A 25,583-nucleotide genomic window follows, 5' to 3' on the forward strand; every position below is an offset into this window, starting at 1 on the left:
TAAAATGTTCCTTAGGATGTCCCCTTTAAGAAAAAAGTTGTCCCGGAGGTTCGGTGGTGGGGGGGGGGGGGGTGCAATTACTCCTATTGTCACATGCCGGACTATTTGGCGATGTCTTTTTTTCTAGGATTCATCAAAATTCGAAGAAAAAAATGAACCACCCACCTCACTACCACTCCCTCGAGTGCGGAGGAAAACCGCTTGTGACCCTAAAAAAAATCACTATTCGTTTGTACTATACGAAAAATGGCACAAAAATATCAATTCGAAGTCAAAGGTCAAATCACTCTGCTGGCTTATTAAACCAGTCGAGCTTTTGCGATGTATTTTTGATCAGATTTTCGGAGTAAAAACTGCAAAATTCCCACACATTTCCACCAATCTTCAAGTCTCTGTCTATAAAATATTCACAAATCATAATAAAACAATAATTAGGTAATAAAAAAACGATCTACCGGTAAGTATAGGTAGGTACCCTAGATCAAAAATTTCGATAAACCTAACTGATTCAATCGCAGGTACTCTTCACAGTAAACAGAGAGCGAGAACATCGAACAGCACATCAAGGAAAAATAATAATAAAACAAAACACAACAAATTCTGAAAGCTAATACAACAATAAAATAAAACTAAAATAAATAAATAAATAAAAGCAGTCGTGCTATGAAATTATCTCATATTATATAGGAGAAGGTTAATTCGCAGCCACAAAAAAAAATCAATAAATAAAATAAGAAAGGAAATAAGAAAAACAAAACACACACGAAAAACCATAATATAGGTATATAAGAAGCGCCGGCAACACGAGGAGAGTATAAAGATGGATTTTAAGAGGCATTATGATAAAGGGTAATTTGTGAGACAGACAGTCGCGATAAAAAGAACCTTGTCATCGTAGGTAATAAAAATATGTATCGGGGGAATACTCGTCCACTCTCGCTGTCCTTCTTCTTGAGAGCAGAGTAATGTTGTTGCGTTAATGGTTATAGGTACTCGTAATAGGACGTTTTTCGTTGAATTATAATCGTACGTATGTTCGATAATGCGATGATGCTGCGTGGTATGAGGTATGAAATGCGGCGCTCAATTATACATAAATATACGAGCTCAAAAAATGGTAAGTAATTATTGCTTCTTGCTTCGAAGAAACGAGTCCAAGTACGAGCTTATACTAAGGTAGACAAATCGACGAATCGATGAATTGCGACACCGGGCACGCTTTTCAACTCCAAATTCTGCACATGTGTGGTTGGTTATGTAGTCATACATCAGGCTAGTCTACGACAAGACCACCATTTACCATGATTATGAGGTAGTAAGTATTGAAAAAAGACAATCTAGGCGTTAATAGCTCTAAAATGCTTCGGTGTATTACTACGTAAATCAATCGCATATTACAGCAACTACCGAACTGAGTACCGTACGATGAACAATGGTAAATAAGAAATTTCGCTTCTATTTTCGTACACCACATGCATCGTCGTCGACGTCGAGTTCGAGCTCGAGCCCTTTACACTACATAAATATCGACTTCACCACCGCCTCATCATCGCAGCTCATCTATGTACTAGTAATGGATAACCGTTAACTGGTCGTCGTCCTAAATGAGTGCCATTATTTAAAAGTTGATACTTTTATTCGTCGTCGCGAACGTAGCGTTGAAATTTTTGCTTCGGAAATTAATTCGAACGAATTTTTCTCGTCTTGTTCACTTCATCGAGTCGAATACCTACTCATTTGAATACGTCTTTTCTCTTCTGATATTTTTGTCGTCTCTGCTATTCGAATAATACATACGTAATAATAGAGTCGGTGGTTGCTGATGCTGCTTTCTACTCACAGTGTGTGAGGGGTATAGGGGTGCAGGCGACGCGATTTTTTAAATTGTCTCGACTCACGTGCCCGAATGACGAATGTTCCGCATTCGTTTCAGCGGTTAATGAAAAATTTTTCGTCTAAAGAGACGACGATGACACCGTAAACCATATCGATATAATGACGATGTCTTGTAACACACACGTGAGTGTTTTCTTTGTTCTTGTAAGCGTGAATTATACTCGCAGCATATGGAATAGATATTTTACATATCTACCATTTTTCACCATCACTTTCACTCACTCGTGTGTGTAGGATACGAGTTCGTGTTCGATCATTTCGTTGCAGGCTCCAGGATCGATTTTCTTCATTAGGAATTTAAATCATACAGACAGTTTAAGTGATCCTCATTGTCAGCGATAAGACTCGAAAACATATTTTTCATCAGTAGAGGTAAATCAACTCATCGTTATACGAGTACCTATATCGATCGCCAATACACGTATATATCTATAAGATCAATGAAACTAGGTTGATTGCTACATCCATCGTCGTAGGTACTCGCAAATATGTTCCATTCGTCTGCGAATGTATTTTTACATGGTATTTCAACACACGACCAGCACGTGCCATTTTCGTATATAGGTAGCTAATGTTAAGTATGCATTTTTATCTTCTTCTATGATATGTCATACTTTTCTCAGTCTTATTATTCGGCGGTTCGGATGCAATCAACGGTATGCAAAACTCGTAATATTTGATGAAATGCCAAACTATATAGATACGAGCGTTCTGTTTTCTGCAGGTGTCAAAAAGTCAACGACGATGGTGTAGTCGGTTTGAAATCTTTAGATATGCTGATAATGCTGCGCAGCATGCATCAGAATTGAAAATGACGTGTCCATGGTGGTGATTTTTTTTAATGAAATTCGATCAGTTTTGATGAAAAAAATATCAAAGAAATGGGATTTTATTTTCGTTATGTTTCGATGTTTCAACTAAAGTAAAATTTCTAATTTCAAAGTTTGTCTATTTTTTTTTTTTTTTTTGATGATGATTTTGACAATTTTTGAAGTGAAAAATGCCATCAATGTATGATTATCAGGTCTTCAACCAGGATGGACGTTAGGACATTTACCTACTAAATTTCAAAAATAAAATTTCAACAATTTTTTCCTAATTTTTTCCTATTTTGTTATGAAAACCTCCCTCCCCTCTTCCCTATCCACTCTTTTTTTCAATAATGGAAAAAAAATACAAAGTCAACATTTTTTGCTTTTTATTTTCGAAGTTCTTTTTATTATTATTTTTTTAATTTTCGATCAAAATTTCAGAGGTTGAATTAATTTTTTTTTTCATTTTTGAACAATTTAATAATTTAATTGGACTCGTTTTTGATGGAAAAACTGAAAAATTAGATTGAATTCGTGAGAAAAGCTGCAATTTAGTCAACAGTCCAATTTCAACCTTTCATATCAAAGTTGAAACAAATAAAATAAAATTTAAAAAAAATTTTTTTTTTTTTCAAAATGTGCAATAAATTTCGGTGTTAATATTTAACAACAAACCTCACTTGAGCTTCTGAACTACGTTGGTCCTCAAGCATAGAGTAGAGTACCCAATGATTGGACAAAATTTTTAAAAAAAGAACATGAAATATGACAACTTTTTTTTTTTAATTTTCAGTTTTGCGTCAAAAAACTCAATCTTGAAAAAAAATCTATTCTCCTGTTCTCTCTCTAGGTCCCTAAAAAATGGCGTTTTTTCTAGCTGAGGAATTGTTTGAAAAAATTCTACACTTTTTTTTCATTTATCAAACTTTGGAGTTCAAAAATCAAAACCGATAGACGAACATTGTAGTGAGAAACGGAAGGGGGGGAGGATACCTTGAAAATGAGGTTAGTTTTTGTGGAACAAATGTGAAATTTAAAAAAAAAATCATTTTTTTTCGATTTTTCAATTTTTTAATTTCAAGAGTCTCTAAAAAATTTTACTTACCCATTTCTTTCTCATTTTTCCAACTTTGGAGTTCAGAACAGAGAGGCAAATATTGTTTAAAGAATCGGAGAAGAGGTTTATTTGAAAATTGGGTTCGTTTTTGGAGAACAACTCTGTAACCCAAAAATAAGAAATTCAATTTTTTTCATTTTTTAATTTCAAGAGTTTCTAAAAAATTTCACCTATTTTTTTTTGCATTTTTCAAACTTTGGGTTTTAGAACAGAGAGGCAAACATTGTTTAAAGAACCGGAGGAGAAGTTTCTATGAAAATTGAGTTCGTTTTCGAGTAGCAATTCTGATCCAAAAATGAGATATTTTGAATGAAAAAAACTCATTTCTTTTTTTAATTTCAAGGGGCTCCAAACAGGGAGAGAGAAGAGCTGGTGAGGTATGGAGGGAAATTTTTTTTGTGAAAAATGGCTTGTTTAGATTCGGAATAATAACGAAGCAGAAATTGAAAATTTTTCAATCCTCACCGATTTTAGTTTGCTTTCATTTTTTCGATTTTTTTCAACATTGATGGGAAGGGCTCAGTACAAGAGGGTCAACGTTGTTTTGAAACAGAAAAAAAAAAAAAAAAAAAAAAAGAGGTAACGCAATTTTGACCTAAAAATAGACAATTTTGGAATAATTTTCACCGAATTTTTCTCAATAATTTCAGTTTCTTAATTTTTTTCAAGCGTTGGAAAGATCGATGTTCGATGGACCAGGGAAAGTTTTTTCAAAAAAAGGTACCTAGATACTTATTTGGAAGAGTTCCAAACCAAAAATTTAGAATTTGGAACGAACTTTTTTAAATAGGCTATTATTTTCAACTGAGAAGGAAAAGGGAGACGGTTCAACACCGTTTTCTTGAATTTTTTTTGTTGAATAAAAAATTATTTTTTTATGAAATCCAACAACTTTAGGAAATGGGAGCATGAAGAAAAAAACTTCAAAAAAAAGGACTACTCAACACTGTAGGTGGTTAATTTTATTCCATTTGGATCTCTTTTAATGCAATTTATTGAAAACTGAGACTCCAGAATGATTCATGATAATCTATCCAATCTAATCACATTCTGATTTCAAAAATTTGACAGTAGTTGAAAACTCGAATTCGCCTCCTCCCCCCTCCATTTCACCTAAGTTTCTAGAAAAGTGCAATTTTGGAATTTTTCAACAACAAAAAAATGGACGTAATTTCGAGACATCTTTTCCCTTTTAAAAAATCTACCAAATACTCCAATTATTATAAGAGAAAAAAATCACAATATTTAAAAAATTGGAGAGAAAAATCATCATATTATGGAAAAGGAGCGAGGGAAGGGAAAAACCACTAATCAAGCAATTTTTTTTGGCATTTTTCGTGCGAAATCAAACCGAAAAAAAATCGATCATTTTATTATCATATAGCCTAACTATCATTCTTTTAATGAAAATTTGAAGGGGGGAGGGTTCGCAACCAAATTCAAAGAAAAACCTTCATTTTGTGTTGAAAGTCGTCTACAAATCTAGAAATTTTTTCTCGTTTCTGTGGTGCCCCCAGAAACGAGATCAAGTTATCGAGAAAGGGGAAATTTTCGAAAAATTATTAATTTTTTTCGCTCTAGCCCATTTTCAAGCTGTTTCAGGAAAAATAGCTCAGTATACCAAAATATACTTCTTGAAATTTTGAGTCGACTATAAGGTCATTACGTCATTAGATACCGTTAAAATATCGAGATCAATTTGATGGTTTTACAGCAGAATTGCTCATTTTTGGGTAAATTCGTGTTTTGAATTTTTTTTTCTTCTTCAAGAATTACGTTCAAACAACATACTTACGTCAAAATATTGAAATTTGAAAAATATTTTCGGAAACTCGGAGAATATTTTCGGAACGCAGTGTTACCAACTTTTTAGCCGTTGTATTCAATTTTCAAAATCTCGAAAAAAATTAGTACCTAATATTTTTTTAGAGCATATTTCTACATTTTTTTTGGAATTGGCAAGAATGACTGAAAAATTCATACCAGACCACCAAATACTAGCGAATTATCCACCCACTTCCATGTTTCATGATTTGATTACAAACGTGAATATGAAGAAATGATTATTCATATTTATCATTCAAGTAAACGATGGAGATGAACATGGGCAACCAATATGATGAAATGAAAACGGGGAAAACACATTTCACAACATATCAATAGGAATGCAAAATGCAATAAAACAATAAAACGAAACAGGAAAGGCAAAAATATTTAAAAAAATTGAAAAAAAAACTAAACCAAAATAAAACCAAAAAAATAATATGGAAACAACTAAACCAAAAAAAAAAAAAAATGAAAATGAAACTCTAAAGCTCGAACGTATTGTGCAAAGTGGTGCGAATAATAGTAAGTACGTAGGTAGATTACGAGGTACATTATAGCATCTAAGAAAAAGTAGGTATTTTGGGCGAATTCACTATGTATGTAGTGGTAGCCTACCTGATGATGCGACAGCCAGACCGAGCGGATTAAACGAGGTGCTTAATACGGACGATATTAAAGGCGGCGTACTATTGGACGACGTAGCGGTAGGCGACGAGCTATTACCGAACGGGAACGCGGCCGTGGCGTTGACCGGACCGTTATTCGCGGCGTATAGGTTAGCAGCGGCCGCGGCGGCTGCCAACGAAGACGCCATCATGGACGGAGAGTTGCCCGACTTGGGAGTCAAGTCTAACGGCGTCGAGACCGTACAATTACTCAGCGACGAGGTAGCATCGGTCGCCGGCGACCCGTCATCTTCTTCGGCAGCCGATAAAGCTGCCGGAGATAGCCCTCTCGTGCTCAGAGGAGACGATAGCCCAGCTGCTGCGCAATGTTCCGGACTTTCTATATTGTGAGTCCTTTTATGATGAGCTGCTGTCGTGTTGGTAGCTTTATCGTCGCCTACAACACCAACGCCAACACCACTTTGCGAGCTGTGCGTAAGTTTACTGCATAGGTTTACGAACGATTGAGTCATGCTGACCATGGCCATATGCGAAGACATCGTGGTGACTGTTTTTACGTGGTTTTCTAACGCCGTCAGAGACGTGCTTAAATTTGATAGAGCTGAGGCGCCACCATCGCCACCATTGTCGTCGTCGACGTCGTCGTTATCATTTTGATCTCGATCTTCGTCGTCTTCGACGTCGTTACGATCGCTCTCGTTGCCAGCTGCGCCATCGACCACGTTTCCGACTCGATCGTCGACGTTATCGCCGTCGTCGTTACGTGTATCTTCATCGACATCGTCATCATCGTCGTCGTCGACGTGATCGTGGTCATCATCGTCATCGTCCACATCTCCGTGACTATTTCTACTCGTAGATCGTCGACTAGGCGAGGTCAATTTGGCGTTGGCAGATTCGTCTTCTTCGCTTTTGACTAGACGCAGAGGATCGGACGACTCGTGATGATGGCTCGGTTTAGGGCAACCGTACTCGATGGCGGCCAATTTATAGGGCACGTTGGACGCCGCCATCGGTAAGATTTTCGGTATCACAAAATTCGAAGCGTTCATTTGATGCGCTGCTGCGGCGGCGGCCGCTGCGGCTGCTACGGCCGCAACGGGACCGCCATGCAGGGGAGGAAAATATTCGCGTATTTCCGAAGCTTGTATTTGCTCCGGAGTGAGATCAGTCGGTTCTCCTGTATGGAGACGGATATGCTGCTGCAGAATCAAGCTATTGGTGAACCTTTTATGGCACACCGGGCACTGATGGTGCACTCGTACCGGCGGTTTGATGCGATGCACGCCCATATGGGTCTTTAGGTTACCCTTGGTGGTGAAACTGCGACCGCATATTTTGCACCGGAACGGTCGTTCGCCGGTATGGGTGCGGTAGTGCATTTGTAGGGCGCTTTTACACGACAGAATACGATGACAGACTACGCATTCGTTGGGATCGGTGAGCTTGTGGCCGATGTTATCGACCAGCTCTTGCAGTTTGGACGTTTCGCTGGTTTTATTGATTTCGATCAGATTCTCCCACGAGTTATCTGTGCTGCCGGGTCGCGGTAGGAAGTTAGTATAGAGGAACGGATCTTTAGACGGATCGGAATCGGGATACGGTCCTAGCGGCGTACAGGCCGAATACCTATCGAAACTGTCGGCCGACGAGACCGAGCTGGCCGGCGACAGCAGCCTAGGAGAAGGAAAAGACGACTGCGAAAGACATTTTCGACCATCTAGAGATAATTCGTTAATTTCAGACCTACTTTTATTCGACAAATTCTCCGGCTGATCCTGGTAGCTGTCTTCACCCGTCCCAGTCGTTGCTCGATGATGATGATGGTGATTGGCCGCCGCTGCCAGCAGATTACTCCTGGTTATCAGCGACGCCGCATCGAGACCAGCGGCGGCTACTCTTCCATCTGCGCTCATCGGTGATCGTTGATCGTCGTTGCTGTACTTGCTGGCGACGCTGCAGTCTTCTTCTTCGAACGGCGAACTGGTACATCTGTCTTGAGCGTTCTCGTCGCCGCTATCCATATGCGGAGAATGTTTACCGCTGCTAGTCATCATCTTATCGTCTTCGTGGACGACGCTGTTCTCGTACTCCATTTCTTCATCGGCGTCGGTCGTTCGACCACCACCACCGTACATTTGTCTGGACTGGCGTCGATCTCCGGCGCTCGAGCTACGTTGCCTGAACTCGTTGGTGTTCGTTTCGCTAGTCTCGGATAGAGCTTGCGTTTCTTCGTCTTCGGTCAGCTCACGCTTATAAGGACTGTGTTCGGAGAGCGACGGAGGCGAATACGAATGATTACTCGACGCTGCCGTCGGTTTACTGCACAGATTCTCCGGCTGGTCTTGTTCGTTGTTCAGCTGGCCCGCAGCAGCAACAGCACCGAAGAACGGGAACGGTACCAGTGGTTTGAGTAGCGGAGACGAAGACGAATCGTGTAATAATCTAGAGCCGCCGTGAGCATCGTGACCACTTTGCGACTCCGGTCTGCTGTTGCTACCACCTCCAGCTGCGGCGCTGCTTCCGTACAAATGCGATAGACTATTGGTAAACGCCGACGATGACGTATTAGCTGGGCCGAACTGCTGCCCTGGTGAGCTCAACGGTATACTGACGTGATGATTGGCGGCAGCTGCGGCGGCCGCTGCTGCAGCTACGGCAGCGATACCGGGAGGTAGATTTTGGTGATTGTTCATCTGCGCCAGTAACGGAGGATGGTATTTATCCAAATGCTCCGGTACCGGATTCGGATTCATTTTGATATGAGGGAATTTAGCTGTATGCCTTTGAAAGTGTACCTTTAGATTACCCTTAGTGGTGAACCTGCTGCCGCAGACGTTGCATTTGAACGGACGTTCGCCGGTATGCGATCGTATATGGATCTGCAGGGCGGAATCGCTGCCGAATACTTTGCCGCAGTAACGACATCGGTGCTTGAAGAAAGGTTCGTTTCGGCCACCGCCTCCTTTCGAATCGTACGGCGATAACGAGCCGCCTTTGCCGTTAGATCCGTTCTTGCGGAAGGCCAACTCGTCGGCGAGGTTATTGGCCAACAGGCCTTGACTAGCGTTGTCTAGCACTTCTTGAGCGCGTTTTTGCAGCATCTCCAGCGTATTCGGTTCGCTAGGCGATGGAGGCGGGTCTAGGTTCGTGATGATGGACGAAGCGAACGACGAAGAGATCGAGCAAGGCGGTAGAGAGGTTGGTTGCGTTGGATTGATGGCCACACTACTGGTGGAGCACGTTTTGCTGGCAGCCGAAGAGGCTGTGGAGAGCAAAGGTTGAGACGTTGGTGGCGAAACGGAAGCCAAAGGGAAGCCGGATTCTTGTTTGACCGGTGTCGGCGTTCGACTAGATTTTGGAGGCGTTAACACGATGCTAGGTGACGGAGACGACGATCGCGTTACAACCAAAGGTATGGGCACGTTGCTAGGTGAAAGGATGCTGGTCGCTTCGCCGCATTCGGATCGCGTTGTGAACGGAGGACTAGAACAGGATTGCGGACGATGATGCTGGTAATAGTGCTGATTATGATAATGATGATGGCTGCTGCTGCTTGTGCTGCCGCTGCCGATATCGTTCTGATGAACGTGATGGTTGTTGTTGCTGTTACTACTACTAGTAGTACTACTGCTGATATTATTATTATTATTGCTGCTATTACTACCGCCTTCTGTAGTATTACTGCTATGGTGATGCGTAGTACTACGATTACTATTATTATTACTACTACTACTGCTATTCAAATTACTCGTACTAGTAGTACTGGAAGATCTGGTTATTTTCAATTGCTGTTGCAGCTGGTGTATGATATTTATATGCATCAGATGTTGATGCTGCAACGTATACAGGTGCGATTGCAGAACGGCGAATTCTTGCAACGCGGCAGGATTATCAGCACTGTTGGCCAAAGCGGTAGCTGCGAACTGAGCTACCGCCACTTTGGTATTCTGTAACGCCTCCAAGGTCACGTGACTAGCTGGTAACGCGTATCGAAACGACGACGAAGCGGCCGAAGCCGAAGATGGTAACTGGTTGGCAGATTCGCTATCGCAGACGCCTCCGGTCACTCCGGTCACGCCGCTGTCTTCCTGTTGTTGTTGTTGTTGTTCTTCGTACCGATCCTTGTTGTTATTATTATTATCGTTTTCTTCGCAGCTACTCCTCTGCTTTAATCGTTTATGCGGTGATGGTTTCTTTTCATCGTCTGGCTGCTGGATATCGTTATCAGTGCTGCCAGCTTCGGCTTCGGCGTCATCGCCTAGACCGCTGCCAGCGGCGACGCCATCTTCTTCATCGTCGCCGTTGCCTTCATCATCGTCGTCGACGACGTCGTCATCATTATTATCGTCGCCATCACCATCGTCGTCGTCGTTATTATTATTGTTATTATTATCGGCTTCGGTTTCGACGTGGTGATTGACTTTTACTTGTAGTTCGGCTTCTTCTTCGTTGGTGTACTCGTTGGCGTCGCATAAGTCGTCGTTCTCGTCGTTATCTTCGTCGTCAGCTTCTTCGGTTACAACCGCCATCGCCATTGCTGCTACCGTGTTGTCGTCGAACTCGAAGCTGGCGTTTAGCGAAGATGGTACTTTGACGAACGCGTCGTTTGCGACGACGGCCGAACGAACCATTTTTTTGGTAACGTCCATGGTTTTCGAGAAGTTTTCGTATTGCACTGCTGACGTGGATTTCAGACGTTCGAAGACCGGATTCGAGGCGATGCCGTTTTTGGACGGAGAGTTTTCCAGCATTTTCATATCGTACGACTGCTGCTGCTGCTGCAGGTCTTCCGGGTCGGAATCGGATTGCGAGGAATGGTCGCTACAACTGTCTGCTTCGCTGTTGGCTAAACCTGCGAACAAATTAATTACCACGTAGGGGATTAGTATACACGTCGAAGTTTTGTTATTTTCGTTATTAGATAAGTATAAAAAATATACTAATAGGTACTAACAAATAAGCTAAACTTGAAGCATTTTTACAGACTTTCTCAATATATGTAATACTCGTACCTTTACAAGGACTAAGCAACCATAAAATTTATCCAACTGAACTTCTATCTATTTGTTTACATATCTCATTCATTTCGTAGATGATTTAAATTTATTAGGCTACAATCATTCAATTTTCTTACCTACGTAGGCTACGTAGTCGTATGATCACAAAGATGATCTCAACAGCTCAACCTAGTAATCGTAAATTATTCGTCATTCATTTAGCAAAAAAAAAACTATATTCCGGCATATGACAATAGGAGTAATTGCACCCCCCCGATCGCCCGGGACAACTTTTTTCTTAAAGGGGACATCCTAAGGAACATTTTAATGCAAACTTGCCCAAAAAAAAGTTGGCCTTACTTACAAAATGGCGGTCATTTTGATTGACAGGTCAGCCGAAATAGCAGATTTTGCGTTTCAACATAGGACTTGCACGAACTTTTTCAACTTTACAAAGGTAGATCGAAAGATCATGCAAAAGTTTATCACCTGTCAAAATTTCAAGTGCTAAAGTGCGTTTTTCGATTTTTGGTGAATTTTTGAAAATCGAATTTACATTTAGGCCAAAAATGAGGGAAAAAATCAAAATTTCATCAAATTGACCGAGAAAGCTGAAATTTGGAATATATCCTATTTTCGACATGCCAAATCAATTGGAAACTGTTTCAAACCGTTTTGAGCAGTGCTGGAGCCTCCAGCAGATTATTGAAACAAGAAATTCCCACAAAATCCCATCAAATTGGAGTTGTAAAGCTAAAATGTATTCTAAAAACATAATTTCAATACGCTACGAAGTACTGCAGATGAATTTCAAGTCGTTTTGGAGCCTTCAGCGACTTTTTGAAAATTCCAGAAGCCTTCAGCAGATTTTTGAAACTTGAAATTTACACAAAATTTCATCAAATGGAGATGGAAAGCTGAAATTTATTCTTCACTACAATTTTAACACTCTCTGAAGACGACTTCAGGTGGGTTCAAGTCATTTTAGGGCCTCCAGGGACTTTTTTTGAAAACTACTGGAGCCTCCAGCAGATTTTTGAAACTTTAAATTTTCACAAAATTTCATCAAATGGAGACGGAATGCTGAAATTTACTCTACACTACAACTTTAACACCCTCTGAAGACGACTTCAGGTGGGTTCAAGTCCTTTTAAGGCCTCCAGCAACTTTTTTGAAAATTACTGGAGCCTCCAGTAGATTTTTGAAACTTGAAATTTCCCCAACATTAATTTATCAAATGGAGTTGGCAAGCTGAAATTTACTTCGCAGACTACATGGTGGTTACGAATGGTATTGAAGCTTCCAGGTAATTTTAGGAAATTTCAATTTTCCAAAAAAACGTCATACAACCTTTTAAAAAGTCGCTGGAGGCTCCAAAACGACTTGAAATTCACCAGCAGTCAACTTCATAGCGTATTGAAATTAGTTTGCAGAATGAATTTCGACTCTCCATTTCAGTTTGATGAAATTTTGGGGAAATTTTAAGTTTCAAAAATCTGCTGGAGGCTCCAGTAATTTTCAAAAAAGTCGTTGGAGGCTCTAAAATGACTTGAAATCTACCAAAAGTCGTTTTTAGAGGGTGTTAAAATTGGAGTGTGGAGTAAACTTCAGCTTTCCATCTCCATTCGATGAAAATTTCAAGTTTCAAAAATCTGCTGAAGGCTTCAGGAATTTTCAAAAAGTCGCTGGAGGCTCCAAAACGACTTGAAATTCATCTGCAGTACTTCGTAGCGTATTGAAATTAGTTTTTAGAATAAATTTTAGCTTTACAACTCCAATTTGATGGGATTTTGTGGGAATTTCGAGTTTCAAAAATCTGCTGGAGGCTCCAGCACTGCTCAAAACGGTTTGAAACAGTTTCCAACCGATTTGGCATGTCGAAAATAGGATATATTCCAAATTTCAGCTTTCTCGGTCAATTTGATAAAATTTTGATTTTTTCCCTAATTTTGGGCCTAAATTCGATTTTCAATAATTCACCAAAAATCGAAAAACGCACTTTAGCACTTGAAATTTTGACAGGTGATAAACTTTTGTAAGTAAGGCCAACTTTTTTTTGGGCAAGTGTGCTTTAAAGTGTTCCTTAGGATGTCCCCTTTAAGAAAAATGTTTCCCCGGAGGATCGGCGGGGGGGGGGTGCAATTACTCCTATTGTCATATGCCGGACTACTACTCACGCTCTCTACACTTTGAAATGTAAACTACACATAAATAATTTTTAGCATTGAACTAATGTACCTATTCAATTTTGCTCTTGCTGTGGCTATTTTCTATTTCCATCATTTCTGCTACTTACTGTTCTTTTTACCGAAATACCTATCATACATTTTCGGATGATTTTTTCATTGCATTCTAGAGATAACGAGAAGAATTTTTAATACAATCTAATAAACATCGGGCATTTCAATGAAAAAATCATGATAACAGCAACTGCAACGTCTCACTTATTAATCAGCAGCTTCATCCGTTGTTAAATTTGTTTACGGTTTATCAATACATAGTTCAATATTAGGTACAAATCATGAAATTTGCGAACACATAATCGCGTTATTATCACACTAAACTGTAGGTAATATCTCGATTATCTGCTTCTCACTCGATGCACATTACACCTACTTAGTTTGATAGACGTTTATGTTGCCATTAACATACAATATACTCGTAATTTTTATTTATTTACCTATTTAATTTGGCAGTGATAATTTTGTGTTGTTTCAGGGCTGAAATGAACGGTGCAAGAAACTCGCAAAATGGACCAGGTGACAGCTCAGAAGCTAAGAATAAATTACTAGAAACGCAAGCTCAAGTCGATGAAGTATGATTATCAATTATTATCATAGTCCTTTTGATGTTACTTGAAATTGCGAACCGTAATATTAATTTTATAATTTATTCATATGTATTATTCAACTTTAGGTCGTTGGTATCTTAAGAAACAATGTTGAAAAGCTATTTGAACGAGAATTGCAGCTTTTGGGACTTGATAATCTAACAGGTATTAAGGAATAATAATGAAAAATAGATTAATATCAGATAATCTTGTTAGTATATACATTTTATTCATTTTATTCTGCGAAATAGATGCTTTGCAAACGGATGCATCACAACTGGAGTCAAAGGCTGTAAAATTGAAACGAAAAATGTGGTGGAAAAATAAAAAAGTAAGTTATCAAACGATTCGTGTGTTCATGGATTAGCCTACCAAGTAGGTAGGTATCAATCCTTTCTTGAAAAATAGATTTTTTCCAAAAAAAAAAAAAAAACAGGATGTCAAACAAAACTTTTAGACAAAAAAATCATGACTTTTTCCTAACTTAATTTTCACATTTTTACCGTATAAAAATAGCCCCCTCCCCCCCAAAAAAAAATTAAATAACTCGAAACTGCGAGGGACTTTTTTAAAATTTGAAGACAAATAGATATTTCTGTTTATTAATTTTTCTAATTTTTTGAACAAACTTTTCATGTCTTTCATTTTTTTTCATTTTATGGGCTTTTTAAAAAATTTTCAGGTGTGTTTCGAGCAAAATTCATGACTTTCATGACCGTTGAGCACCCTGAAAAAAAATTCTGCAGTAAAATTTCGAACTTTTATTCATTTTATCTACTTCTTGTTCTTACAGATGATGATCATTCTGAGCTCGATTGGAGCATTTATACTGATACTGATTTTATGTGAGTATTCTAATTCGTATTTTCTACGATTCAATAAATTCGTGACAGGTATTAATATATAATTTGGTGATGTTTCAGATACCGCATTTTCGAGCTAACATAATGATTCGAGTAATTTGTAAATGTTCTTCCGACGTTCAACGAACGAGTTTAAAAAAGATTGTGTTATTGTTGCTTATTGTTGAATTACATGAATTTTTTAAAATAGGTATGTAATTATTACACGAATTTTTACACAAGTTGTTGATAAATTCTCGCACAGAAATGATGAAATTTTCTAATAATGTTCACCACTTTAAATTCATTTCACTTTATTCGATTTTTTACAATTTTGGGACAAAGGGCTTCGTATACGAAAGAACCAAAATTACTTGAAGGACCAAAGGTGGGGACAGGGGAGTTTTTTCCTGAAATGGATCTTATTTGGTCAACTTTTCAATGGATTTACAAGAAAAGGAGAAGCTATTTCAACCAGCAAAATCATTTTAGAACATTAAGTAAGTACACTGACATTTTCAGTTAATTTTTTTTTTTTTACAATTATCACCATTAAATAGAAAAATTGTAAAAACCTCAATTTTTGAAAGAAAAAGAGAATAATAAATGAGAAAATTCAAAGTTCAACTTGAGGTCATTTGTCCAAAAATTCTAATTTCCAAATATGTACTTACATGAGAGATGTTGAACAACACATTTGGTCTAAAAAAATCAAAAATAACCAATAAATAACATTTTCAACTTGAAATGACTTTTGCACTCAAAAATGACATTTAGCCTCCCCCCTCCCCCCCAAAAAAATTCATTCCATAAATGAAAAAAAATGGCATTTTTAGTCTTGATACTACTTTTGGTCCAAAAATTAATTTTTCAGCTCATAGCGGCATTTTTATACCCAACATGATACTTTTAGTCCAAAAAAAAAATCAGAAATAGATGTTTTTTCGTTAAAAGTCGAAAATTGACAAAAGCTGAATCTGATTTTCACCCTAGTTGCAGCATTTTTTTGTAGAAAATAGGAGAATCCAAAAATCAGGTAAATGTACAAACCAACTTTCATAATTTCAACCCTCCCCCCCCCAGAGAAAATCCATCAAAAATCTAAAAATGAATTTCAGCACCTGAAATTTTTACTAGTGGTGTATTTTGGGGTTCTCGCTGGATTCCTCCTAGTCTGGTTCTAAAATATTTATGCTGGTTAGGATGTGCTTCTTTAGTTAGGGGCCTATGGCAGATTTTTGAATCCTATAGCGTGGTGGAGGGAGTGGAGGAGGGTTCAAAGGCATTCATATGAAAAATAGAGTTATTACCTACGTGGAAAGTTCAATTTTCAACTTTATAAATTTCGATGGCTCCATTTTGAATTCTTTGTTAATTTTCTTTCAAAATTTGGCGTGCAAGAAAGACGGCGTTCATTGGTCACGAGGAGTCTATGCTCAGGCACCCTCTTCCCTTCCCCTCCATCAAAAGGGAATCTATCTCAAATACCTGCTCATTTTCTATGAACGAGTATGTACAGGCATAAAATCAACAAACGAATAATATGCTTTAGGGATAGATTAGAACAAGAGATACATACCTACTTGAATACTGGCGATTTTTTCTTCAATTTTTAATCTTTTTGAAAGCATATTTCGCCCTTTTCCTCCGCTCAGAGTCTTTCTAGTTCCTACTCTTCCACGTTGCATTCAATGATTCAAATAAGTAATGCCCATTGCCCAATGTAGTGGAAGAAACAAATACGTATTTATGATTTCAATATTCCAAATTCCTGCATTCACTATCGTTCTCACAATGATCGTATATTATAAAACGGATGCTTCGAACGATATGTATTGAGCGTCTCGAATACATTTCCACTTCCTACTTCCCACCACTCATCCCATCCTTACCATTCTTTATCGATTCTCGTCTTAAAATAAAGTCCAAAATATATAGAGATGGAAAATCATGTACTTTTCTAAATACCTTCCGCATAAAGCTCGCTCATAATAAGACACGAAAAAGTAACGAAGGTAAAAAAAAAAATCAACGTATATACAACGCATCGGCAGCGAATCATCACCGGAAGTGTCCGAATTAAAGCATTACGACAGAAATTTCAATCATGCAGAGCAAAGTGTATACAGCGCGATGGATATTAAACAGCAGACAAAAAGCAGAAAACACGACGATAAATAATAATCAAAAACGGTTCAATGTCGGTGGCTGATTGATACTTGATAGACGAATCTGTTCTCTGCTCGTCGTAGTCGTAGATATGCATCACTAAATATGATCGTCGATCGTCGATCGTCGTAACCTCGACCACGACCGAGGTGCACTGCAAAGCGATCGTCTTACAACTATAAGACAGATAATTTTGATTTTTCCTTATTCTTTTTATTCTGGATTTTTTTTCTCTTCTTTTTGTCTCATCGTCGCGCTTACAATTACAGCCGTTATTATACCTCCTTACTCATTCATTCATGTTTTTACGCAGGGGAGGTTTCTTTCTTTTTTCTCTCTTTTTTTTTCATCATCATTATTATTATCATTTTATTATTTTATTTTTCCCCTCGTTTCTTTCTTTATAGAGAAGTTGTTTTTTTTTTTTTACATCATTGGTTTTTTTCCTTCTGTTTTACTGTCGGCTGCATATTTCACACCGAATATTCGGATTGGTTATGCACGATTTTTCCACGCGGAGAAATTTAATCAAGCGTGATGGGTGCCATCGCGTTACCTCTGTTCTCATTCAATAAGTATCGACGATTGAAAAAACAAAAATATATAAAACAATAAAAACATTAGACGTAGGTAGGTATGCATGCGCGTAAAAATATACGGTTTTATAGGTATAAGTACCTAGCCTATAACGTGCTTCTTTTCCGCCCTTCTAGCCTTATTTTATACCTAACGTACCAACGATAATTTGATAAAGGTTTATACTTTTATTTTATATTTGGCGGTAATATACCCTTCTACTTGCACCCTCATCGTCATTATACTTTTCATAATGAAGATATTGCGTGCAAATAATATTTCCCCAGTGATGAAATACCTATTAGAAACATTCTGCCAAGATTTCAAATACTCGTATTGCAAGTTGTAACGTTGGAGTGCCCCCCACCCCAGAAATTCTTGGATCCTAAATAAAAATAATCCTCAATTTTTTGATCTCTTCCAATTTCAAAAAAATTGTACCGGAAGATATCCTCTTCACAAGTTGAAAAATACAGAATAAATCAAATTCGATGAAAGTTGCTTAAAAATTTTCCATTTTTGGGTCGGAATCGTAATTCATCAGAAATTCTCAAATAACTAATAACTTTACCAAAAATTACCATATTACTCTAAATTTCACCAAAATTGACCAAATTACTAGGTAATAATTTACATATTGAAAATTACCCAAAAATAATCAAATCATCAGAAATTTAACCAAAAATTACAAATTGCGAAATTATCAGTAATTTAACCAAAGATTCCCATTTACTTGCATGTAATTTACCCAAAATTACCGAATATTTAGTAAAAGTTGTAATTTACCAAAAATGACCAAATTATTTGTAATTTACCAAAAATCATTAAATTACTTGTAATTTTCCAGAAATTACCAAATTACTCGTAATTTTACCAAAATCGACCAAATTAGGTACCTACTCATGTACTAATAATTTATTAAAAATTACTCAAAAATAATCAAATCATCAGAAATTTAACCAAAAATCACAAATTGCGAGTAATTTATGCAAAAATTTTCATTTCCTTGTAATTTACCCAAAATTACCAAATCACTCTAATAAAAAGTTGTCATTTACCAGCATTTACCAATAAATTACTCATAATTTACTCATCATTACCAAACTACTCGTAATTCACTAAAAATTATTAAATCACTCGTAATTTACCAAAATTGACCAAATTACTAAAAACTATAAAACTGCCAATAATTTACCAAAAAAAAGTAGAAGAACCCAGGTAATTACTTGTAATTTACCCAAAATTACCGAATATTTAGTAAAAGTTGTAATTCACCAAAAATGACCAAATTATTTGTAATTTACCAAAAATCATTGAATTACTTGAAATTTACCAGAAATTACCAATATTACCCATTATTTACCAAAAATGACCAAATTACTAATAATTTACCAAAAACTATGAAATACCAATACTTTACTAAAAAAGACCTGATTACTTGTAATTTACTCAAAAATTACCGAATTTAACTCAGAATTTACCAAAAATGACCAAATTACTAATGATTTAATTTATCAAAAGTTATCAAATTACTGGTAATTTACCAAAAATGACCAAATTACAAATAATTAACCAAAAAAGACCCAATCATACTTGTAATTTACCCAAAGTTACCAAATATTTGATAAAAATTGTAATTTACCAAAAATGACCCAATTATACTTGTAATTTACCCAAATTACGAGGTCTAGGTTGAAACAGGTTCATTGCACTTTCAGCTACTCTGCCCGAGCAAGCAATAATTCAAATTGGCGAAATTGACGTCAAACAAGGTTTTTAGGAGATTTTAAGAACTCTTCTAATGAACTCTTTTCACCGAGAGGTCCAACTCTGCAATTTTCTCAGACCCTTTTTTTGAAAAAGAGTTAAACTCGGAACAAAACTCCTCACAAAAAAAACTCGAAGCTCATTTTCAAGTATGAAATGTCGATTCTTTCAAATCCGAGGGTGTCAGGTTCCATTGCCTATTTATTATTTTGTACTTGGATTTGAGTTCTGTACGTTCTTTCAGCCCCCCCCCCAACCCTCATTTTGTAAAATCACGAGGATCTGAAATTGGAAAAATAGGCACTGGTTTGTGTGAGGGTAGTGAGTTCTATCTAGGTTGGTAAATTACTGTGTATGTACTTGCTACTTGCCTATATGTCTCCAGTGATCTTGAATCTACGATAAAAACCTTTTCTTGGCATCGAGCAAAAAGCCAAACCGAACCCCTTATAAGCGTTTAATATACGAGATGTATTTCGTACTCGTACATACACGAGTACCTAATTGTACCGCATTCGTCTGCATTATTATCGCGGAACCGTTTACTTTGTTATCCTCATCGTCTTGAGGTATTCGTCTTCGCGTCTCATTCGTTGCATGTAAATGAGCCGTGATTCTGTTCGGTTTTTGGTACCAGCGCAGAGTCGTCGTCGTCATACCAAATACCGAGTATAAGAATACTCTACTCGATCAAGAATGGAATACCGCGTACCGTACCTAATTAACGCGATTCATCAAAGCAATTCGCCTGTTCGCCGTTTAAAAGCTATCTCTATCTATCTGTTCGCTGTGCTGCGGTTGAGTAATACGTCTGGTCTGGGTCGCTTCGCCACACCGCAACCGTATTTTCATAATTTTCGTGCTGAGTACGCGTATAATTCACCCTAAAACTCTTTACGTACCTACGTACATATAACTCCCTCTCACTTTGCCTTTTGTCGTTCAATGCACTCGTCTTACCTTTCATTGCTTATAAGGTTTAGTTATCTACTCGTTCGAGTAAAATGCGAATGACGAATGTGAATGTAAAAAAAGACACAAACGAGTAAACGAGTTAGAGATAATAACTTATATAGTACGTATAAAGGAAAAAAAAATTAAAAATAAAAATATAATAAATATATTACTACGATAATATGGGTAAAAATACCGAAGAAAAAAGGAGACAAACGTTGTTGCTGTGCTAACGAGAGAAGATGAAGATAGGGTGCATTTTAGGTTAATCGTACGTCGAGTCTTTTTTGGGGGAAAAATGATGATACAGTAGGCACGTGAGTTTCGCGTACACAAGTGTGACCCTTGCAGGCTGTTTAAGACTAGAGGTTTTCTAATTTTAATAAAAATATATACCGTTGTTAACCGTAGGTATAGGATACGATGCTGCTGAGATTACGGAGGACGGGTCCAGGGGCAGATGTATGCTAAGTATATGTACCAGTACGTTAGACACGTTTCGCGCGTGTGTCTGTGTATTACGAGAACGCAGATATACTTATGTTAGGTTAGGATGTGTTCTCATATATACGCGTATGTTGGCGGACGCCGTACAATGATGAAGGGGGAGGGGGAGGGGGAACAGCAATTGGTGGCATTTGTCATAGTGGCATATTGTCGACATTAATTTCGAGCAAACGATAACGCGTCGTCGTACGTCTACGTACGTATATAGTAAATCCCACCAGTCGCTTATTCTAATTTCTCGTTCGATTTAAAGAGACCTATATATAGTGCAGACTTGGACTTTCTTCCCTCAAATGTGTATTATACGTATATAGTAGGTATCGCAGCACAACATACGAATTCCCTAAACGAGGAGGAGAAGTCACCCTTTTTATACGTGTGTATTTTTTTTCTCACTTTTTGGTGAAATTCCACTCTATCGTTACTGTGTAAAAGGATAGCATTACCGTCTCTACTTTATACCTACTTTTACTATTACCTTATGTCAGACGTGTATAGAGACAGAGACATGCGATGCGACGGCGTATCTGATATCGAGTTGTCCCTGTCCCTTATTTTGGAGCAGTCAACGAGACAGCACACAGCGACGTGGGCAAAGATTTATGATAAAACGATGCACTTCCTAGTTCCTAATACGTCGTTCTACGAATGTATAGGCATTTGTAGGCCTACGTAATATTTACCTTCTCGCAATATTGGTACAACGAATACGTCATCTTGTCTATTTGGTCTCGAATTTGAATTTGTTTTTTTTAAAGGATTGGTGAAAGATTTGCTCAGGGGTATTTTATCTTAATAAACGGATGTTTTGAAGTGAAGCTGAAGAGAAAAGAAAAGAGGGGAGGGTACCAGTTTTAGAATTTTGAAAATACTAATATTCAATCTCAAATTTTTTATTTGAGATACATGCGGCAGCATTTCTGCCATCGTATTACGTTAAGCAGTACATAGATAGAATACAACTTTCAGCTTCAAAAATAATATAGGATAAAAGACATGATTAAAACATAAAAGATAAGGATTTAAAACTAAGATAGGTATCTACATAAAATCTACTCCAGGTTATTTAAAACAACTCACAACGCTATTCAAAACGAGCCCCACCCATCATACAATATTTTCACGATTTCTCACAAAATTGGGACGGAAGGAGGGAAGGAAAGAGACACTGAAAGATCATATCAAAAAAAAAAAAAATTAGATGAAACGACGAATCACAAGCGATTTTTAATTTTTCGCTATTTTGAGCATATTTGGACTTTCGGAGTCACTGGACGGTTGGAGGTGGGGTGGTGTGGGGGGGGATAGTGAAGACGTCCAATACGAGTAAATGATCGATTTTTCAATTTTCATTTGATTCAAAATTGGGGTCCTCCTTCCTTAAAGCTGTTGAGACCCCTGCTTGAAAATTGGCTATAGAGTTGAAAACAGAATTTAAAAAGTCTATCAATATACTTATGTATTTTTTTTTTCAAAATTATGTTTCAATCATGAAGAGTTGTTAGGCTTTCATGTTTTGAACTAACCCCCCTCCCCCCTACTGTAAAAAAATCGAGGTTACCAAATCATCAAGCCAAATTTTTCAAAAATTCATAATATTTATAGCATTATTCTCAAAAACAATTCTTTAAAAAAATACAAAGAAAAAACAGGGTTACAAAATCCTCAAAAATTCATAAATCAGGGTTCTTTCTGGAGAAGAAATTTCAAAAATATCGAAAAATCACCATAAAAATTGAAAAAAAATGAGAGCATTTGAGGGAACAAAATGAAATCTGACGAGAGAAGAAGCTTTTAAGCAATTTTGAGGGAAAAAAACAGGATTTTTGTTTTGCAAACCATGAAACAAAAAAAGGACTTTTTACACAGGCAAGGCAAAAATCGATGCTTTTTGGACGTTTTAGTAAAAAAAAAAAGAAGCACAATTAATTTATTAGCAATTTTAACAAAAATGACGACTATTTGACTATTTTATCAAAAAACTACTTTCTGAATACGACTTTTCGTCAACTCGCCAAAAATTGACACGTTTGACAATGTCAACAAAAAATAGGAATTTTTTGAGAATTTTGGCAAAAAAAGGATTTTTTTGGTCAACTTTGACAAGAACAGGACTGTTTGACAATTTTACAAAAAAATGGCACTTTTTGACAACTGTGCCAAAAATGACACTTTTTCACTATTTTGCCAAAAAATTGACAGCTTATTTGACGTATGTATTTTTCTTTTAACAATAGACACATTTTCACAATTTTTCAAAAATTGACTTTTTGACTTGGACAAATTCGGCAACAACATCAAAACCTTGACAAAAAAGGATGTTTTTGGACGATCTTCACAAGAACACGACTGTTGGGCAATGTTACTAAGAATGGAACTTATTTACAATTGTGCCAAAAAATTGACGTTTTTAGACATATTTTGCTGTTAAAAATAGACACCTTTTCACGATTTTTCAAAAAATTGACACTTTTTAACTTGGGCAAATTCGGCAACAACATCAAAAAAAAACATAACCTTGACAAAAAAGAATTTTTTGGACGATCTTCACAAGAACACGACTGTTGGGCAAAGATACTACTAAAAATGGCACTTTTTGACCATTGTGTCAAAAAATTGATGATTTTTGACATTTTTTCTTCTAAATATTGACTCTTTTTGACGACTTTTCCAAAAAGTATCTAAAACTTTTTGACAGAGGAAAATTTGGCAAAAAAAGACCGAAAAAAAACAAAATCTTAATAAGCAAATTTCACAAAAAAAAAAACAAATAAAAAGGACTTTGTAAACAGATGAGGCGAAAATCAATTCTTTTTGGATGTTTGGGGTGGGGAGGGGGGAGGGGGACAAAAAACGATGGACTTACAAATTTCGAGAATCGGCGTGCCCTCGAAAAAAGGCATGTTTATAATTATAAAAAAATTGTTTCCAAACACATTTTTCTAATGTTCGCTTTTTCGACGTTCAAAAAAATGAAAAATTGAGGTTTGTCATTGCTCAATTTCATTATTATTTTAAAATTGCGAATTCAACTCAATTTTGTTGAAAACTGTCTCAAAATAGAATTGAAATATTTTATTCATTAATTCAAAATGATGAGCCACGAATATTCTCAAAAAACAATGTTTGAAGGGTAAAGCTCAGATTCAACCAGGGCGATATCCACACTTCTTTTTTGAACAGTCGGTGAGTCTGATTACATTACGGACATATGTTTAATGTTTGATGATCTCTATAAACTACCTTACGACATATGAATAGGCAACTATTATAACCTGGAGCTCTCAAGGGAACCACTTGAGCTTGTAATTTCCAATTTGAATGTATAAGTCGATTTTATGGAAACAGCACGCTCAAAAACACTTGCAGACCAAATTTCAGCTCCTCAAATCAATTTTTTTATAATTGACAGATTTTTCAAAATTTCAAAATAAGATTTTCCCAGTATTTGATATTTTTAAAACAGAGCAGACTAGTAATTTTGCAGAAACATTTTCGTGAAAATTTGTTCTCAAACCAAATGTATTATTTCATTATTTTTTGCCAATCTAGAACATCCAACAAATTATGATTTCAAGTTTTAAATTTCCTCCACCAATTTCAAATAGCTCGTCTGAAAAAGCTTGAGAAAGCTGACATCGCTCATTCATTATCAACCAGAATCACTTCAGCTTTCTACTGGGAAACAGGAAACTAACTGAGAATCAAATTAACCCTCATTCCATCCCATCATGCATTAGTTTTCTTTCCCTCGATTCAAATTACCGTAACTGAGCCAAAGTTCATGTTTGCGACACTCTTCCGTCTTCCCATATTATACCTATTTTTGATATCATACGTCAAAAATTGACACCTACAACAATGCAATCGGCGATGACGTACTCGTAAAATGAAAAATAGAAAAATAAATACAAACACGGACGCAATCGAGTATATAAAAAGGCGAAATAACCGCAGATGTCTTACAAAAACGCACATGTAAATCGAGTCGAGAGAACGCTCTGATCATTTATACGTTTTCATTACATATTATTATTCACGCGGTATCGAATTAAATTTCCAATTATACTGACCCGGTACCTACTTTGGCGCAAATCTACATAAAATAAAATATCCCAAATATACCGGGATTATGATTGTTCGATTTATGTACCCAATTCTCATTCTCATGGCACTTCGTGAATATACTCTGCTGGGCATCGACGCTGACCGCTGGCGAGAATTTTTATTCGCCAGCTTCGCCTTCGCGTGCAGCGGCGTTGAAAGCGTCCGAATATTTGGTTGGGCCCAAAGAGCGCGGAGTGATTTTATTATTATGATTTTTATTTATTTATTTATGATCATTTTTTTTTTTTTTTACTTTTCTCCGGATTTTATTTAGTTTGTTTTGGTACTTTTTATATTATCGGAGGTACGTGTGTGAACGTGCGCGTTTATTCGGGTTGAAATTTTTAATAGGGGTATTATACTCGGACGATATACGTATACGTAGGTACCTATACGTCGAGTCATTAAAAAATTATTATTCAATAGCACGATGCGTGCTTTTAGATTTTTAATTAATGAGACGTGAGATGGTCCGAGACCGGCGGAGACGGATTTTATGCGTCAATTTACAATGTTACCGCGCGTATGATGATAAAAAGATGGTGAACTCTGT

General features: G+C 37.0%; 2 protein-coding genes across 4 annotated transcripts in view; one reads left to right on the plus strand and one right to left on the minus strand.

The window, feature by feature from the left end:
- Positions 1-25,583, minus strand: part of salm (spalt major) — a 124,257-nt gene that overhangs the window by 19,237 nt on the left and 79,437 nt on the right. For all 3 annotated transcript variants that reach the window (XM_065355573.1, XM_065355572.1, XM_065355574.1), the window contains exon 2: positions 6,268-11,133. In XM_065355573.1, coding sequence (XP_065211645.1) covers positions 6,268-11,133 — 4,866 coding nt within the window. The remainder of the gene's footprint in view (positions 1-6,267; positions 11,134-25,583) is intronic.
- On the plus strand, positions 13,869-15,180 carry LOC135839509 (synaptobrevin-like). The gene is made up of 5 exons (XM_065355575.1): positions 13,869-14,093; positions 14,195-14,273; positions 14,360-14,439; positions 14,902-14,953; positions 15,032-15,180. Exons 1-5 carry the CDS (start codon positions 14,004-14,006, stop codon positions 15,049-15,051), a joined length of 321 nt encoding a protein of 106 aa, XP_065211647.1. The 5' UTR covers positions 13,869-14,003; the 3' UTR covers positions 15,052-15,180.

This window comes from Planococcus citri, chromosome 3 (assembly GCF_950023065.1).
Source record: "Planococcus citri chromosome 3, ihPlaCitr1.1, whole genome shotgun sequence".
Taxonomy (NCBI): Eukaryota; Metazoa; Arthropoda; class Insecta; order Hemiptera; family Pseudococcidae; genus Planococcus; species Planococcus citri.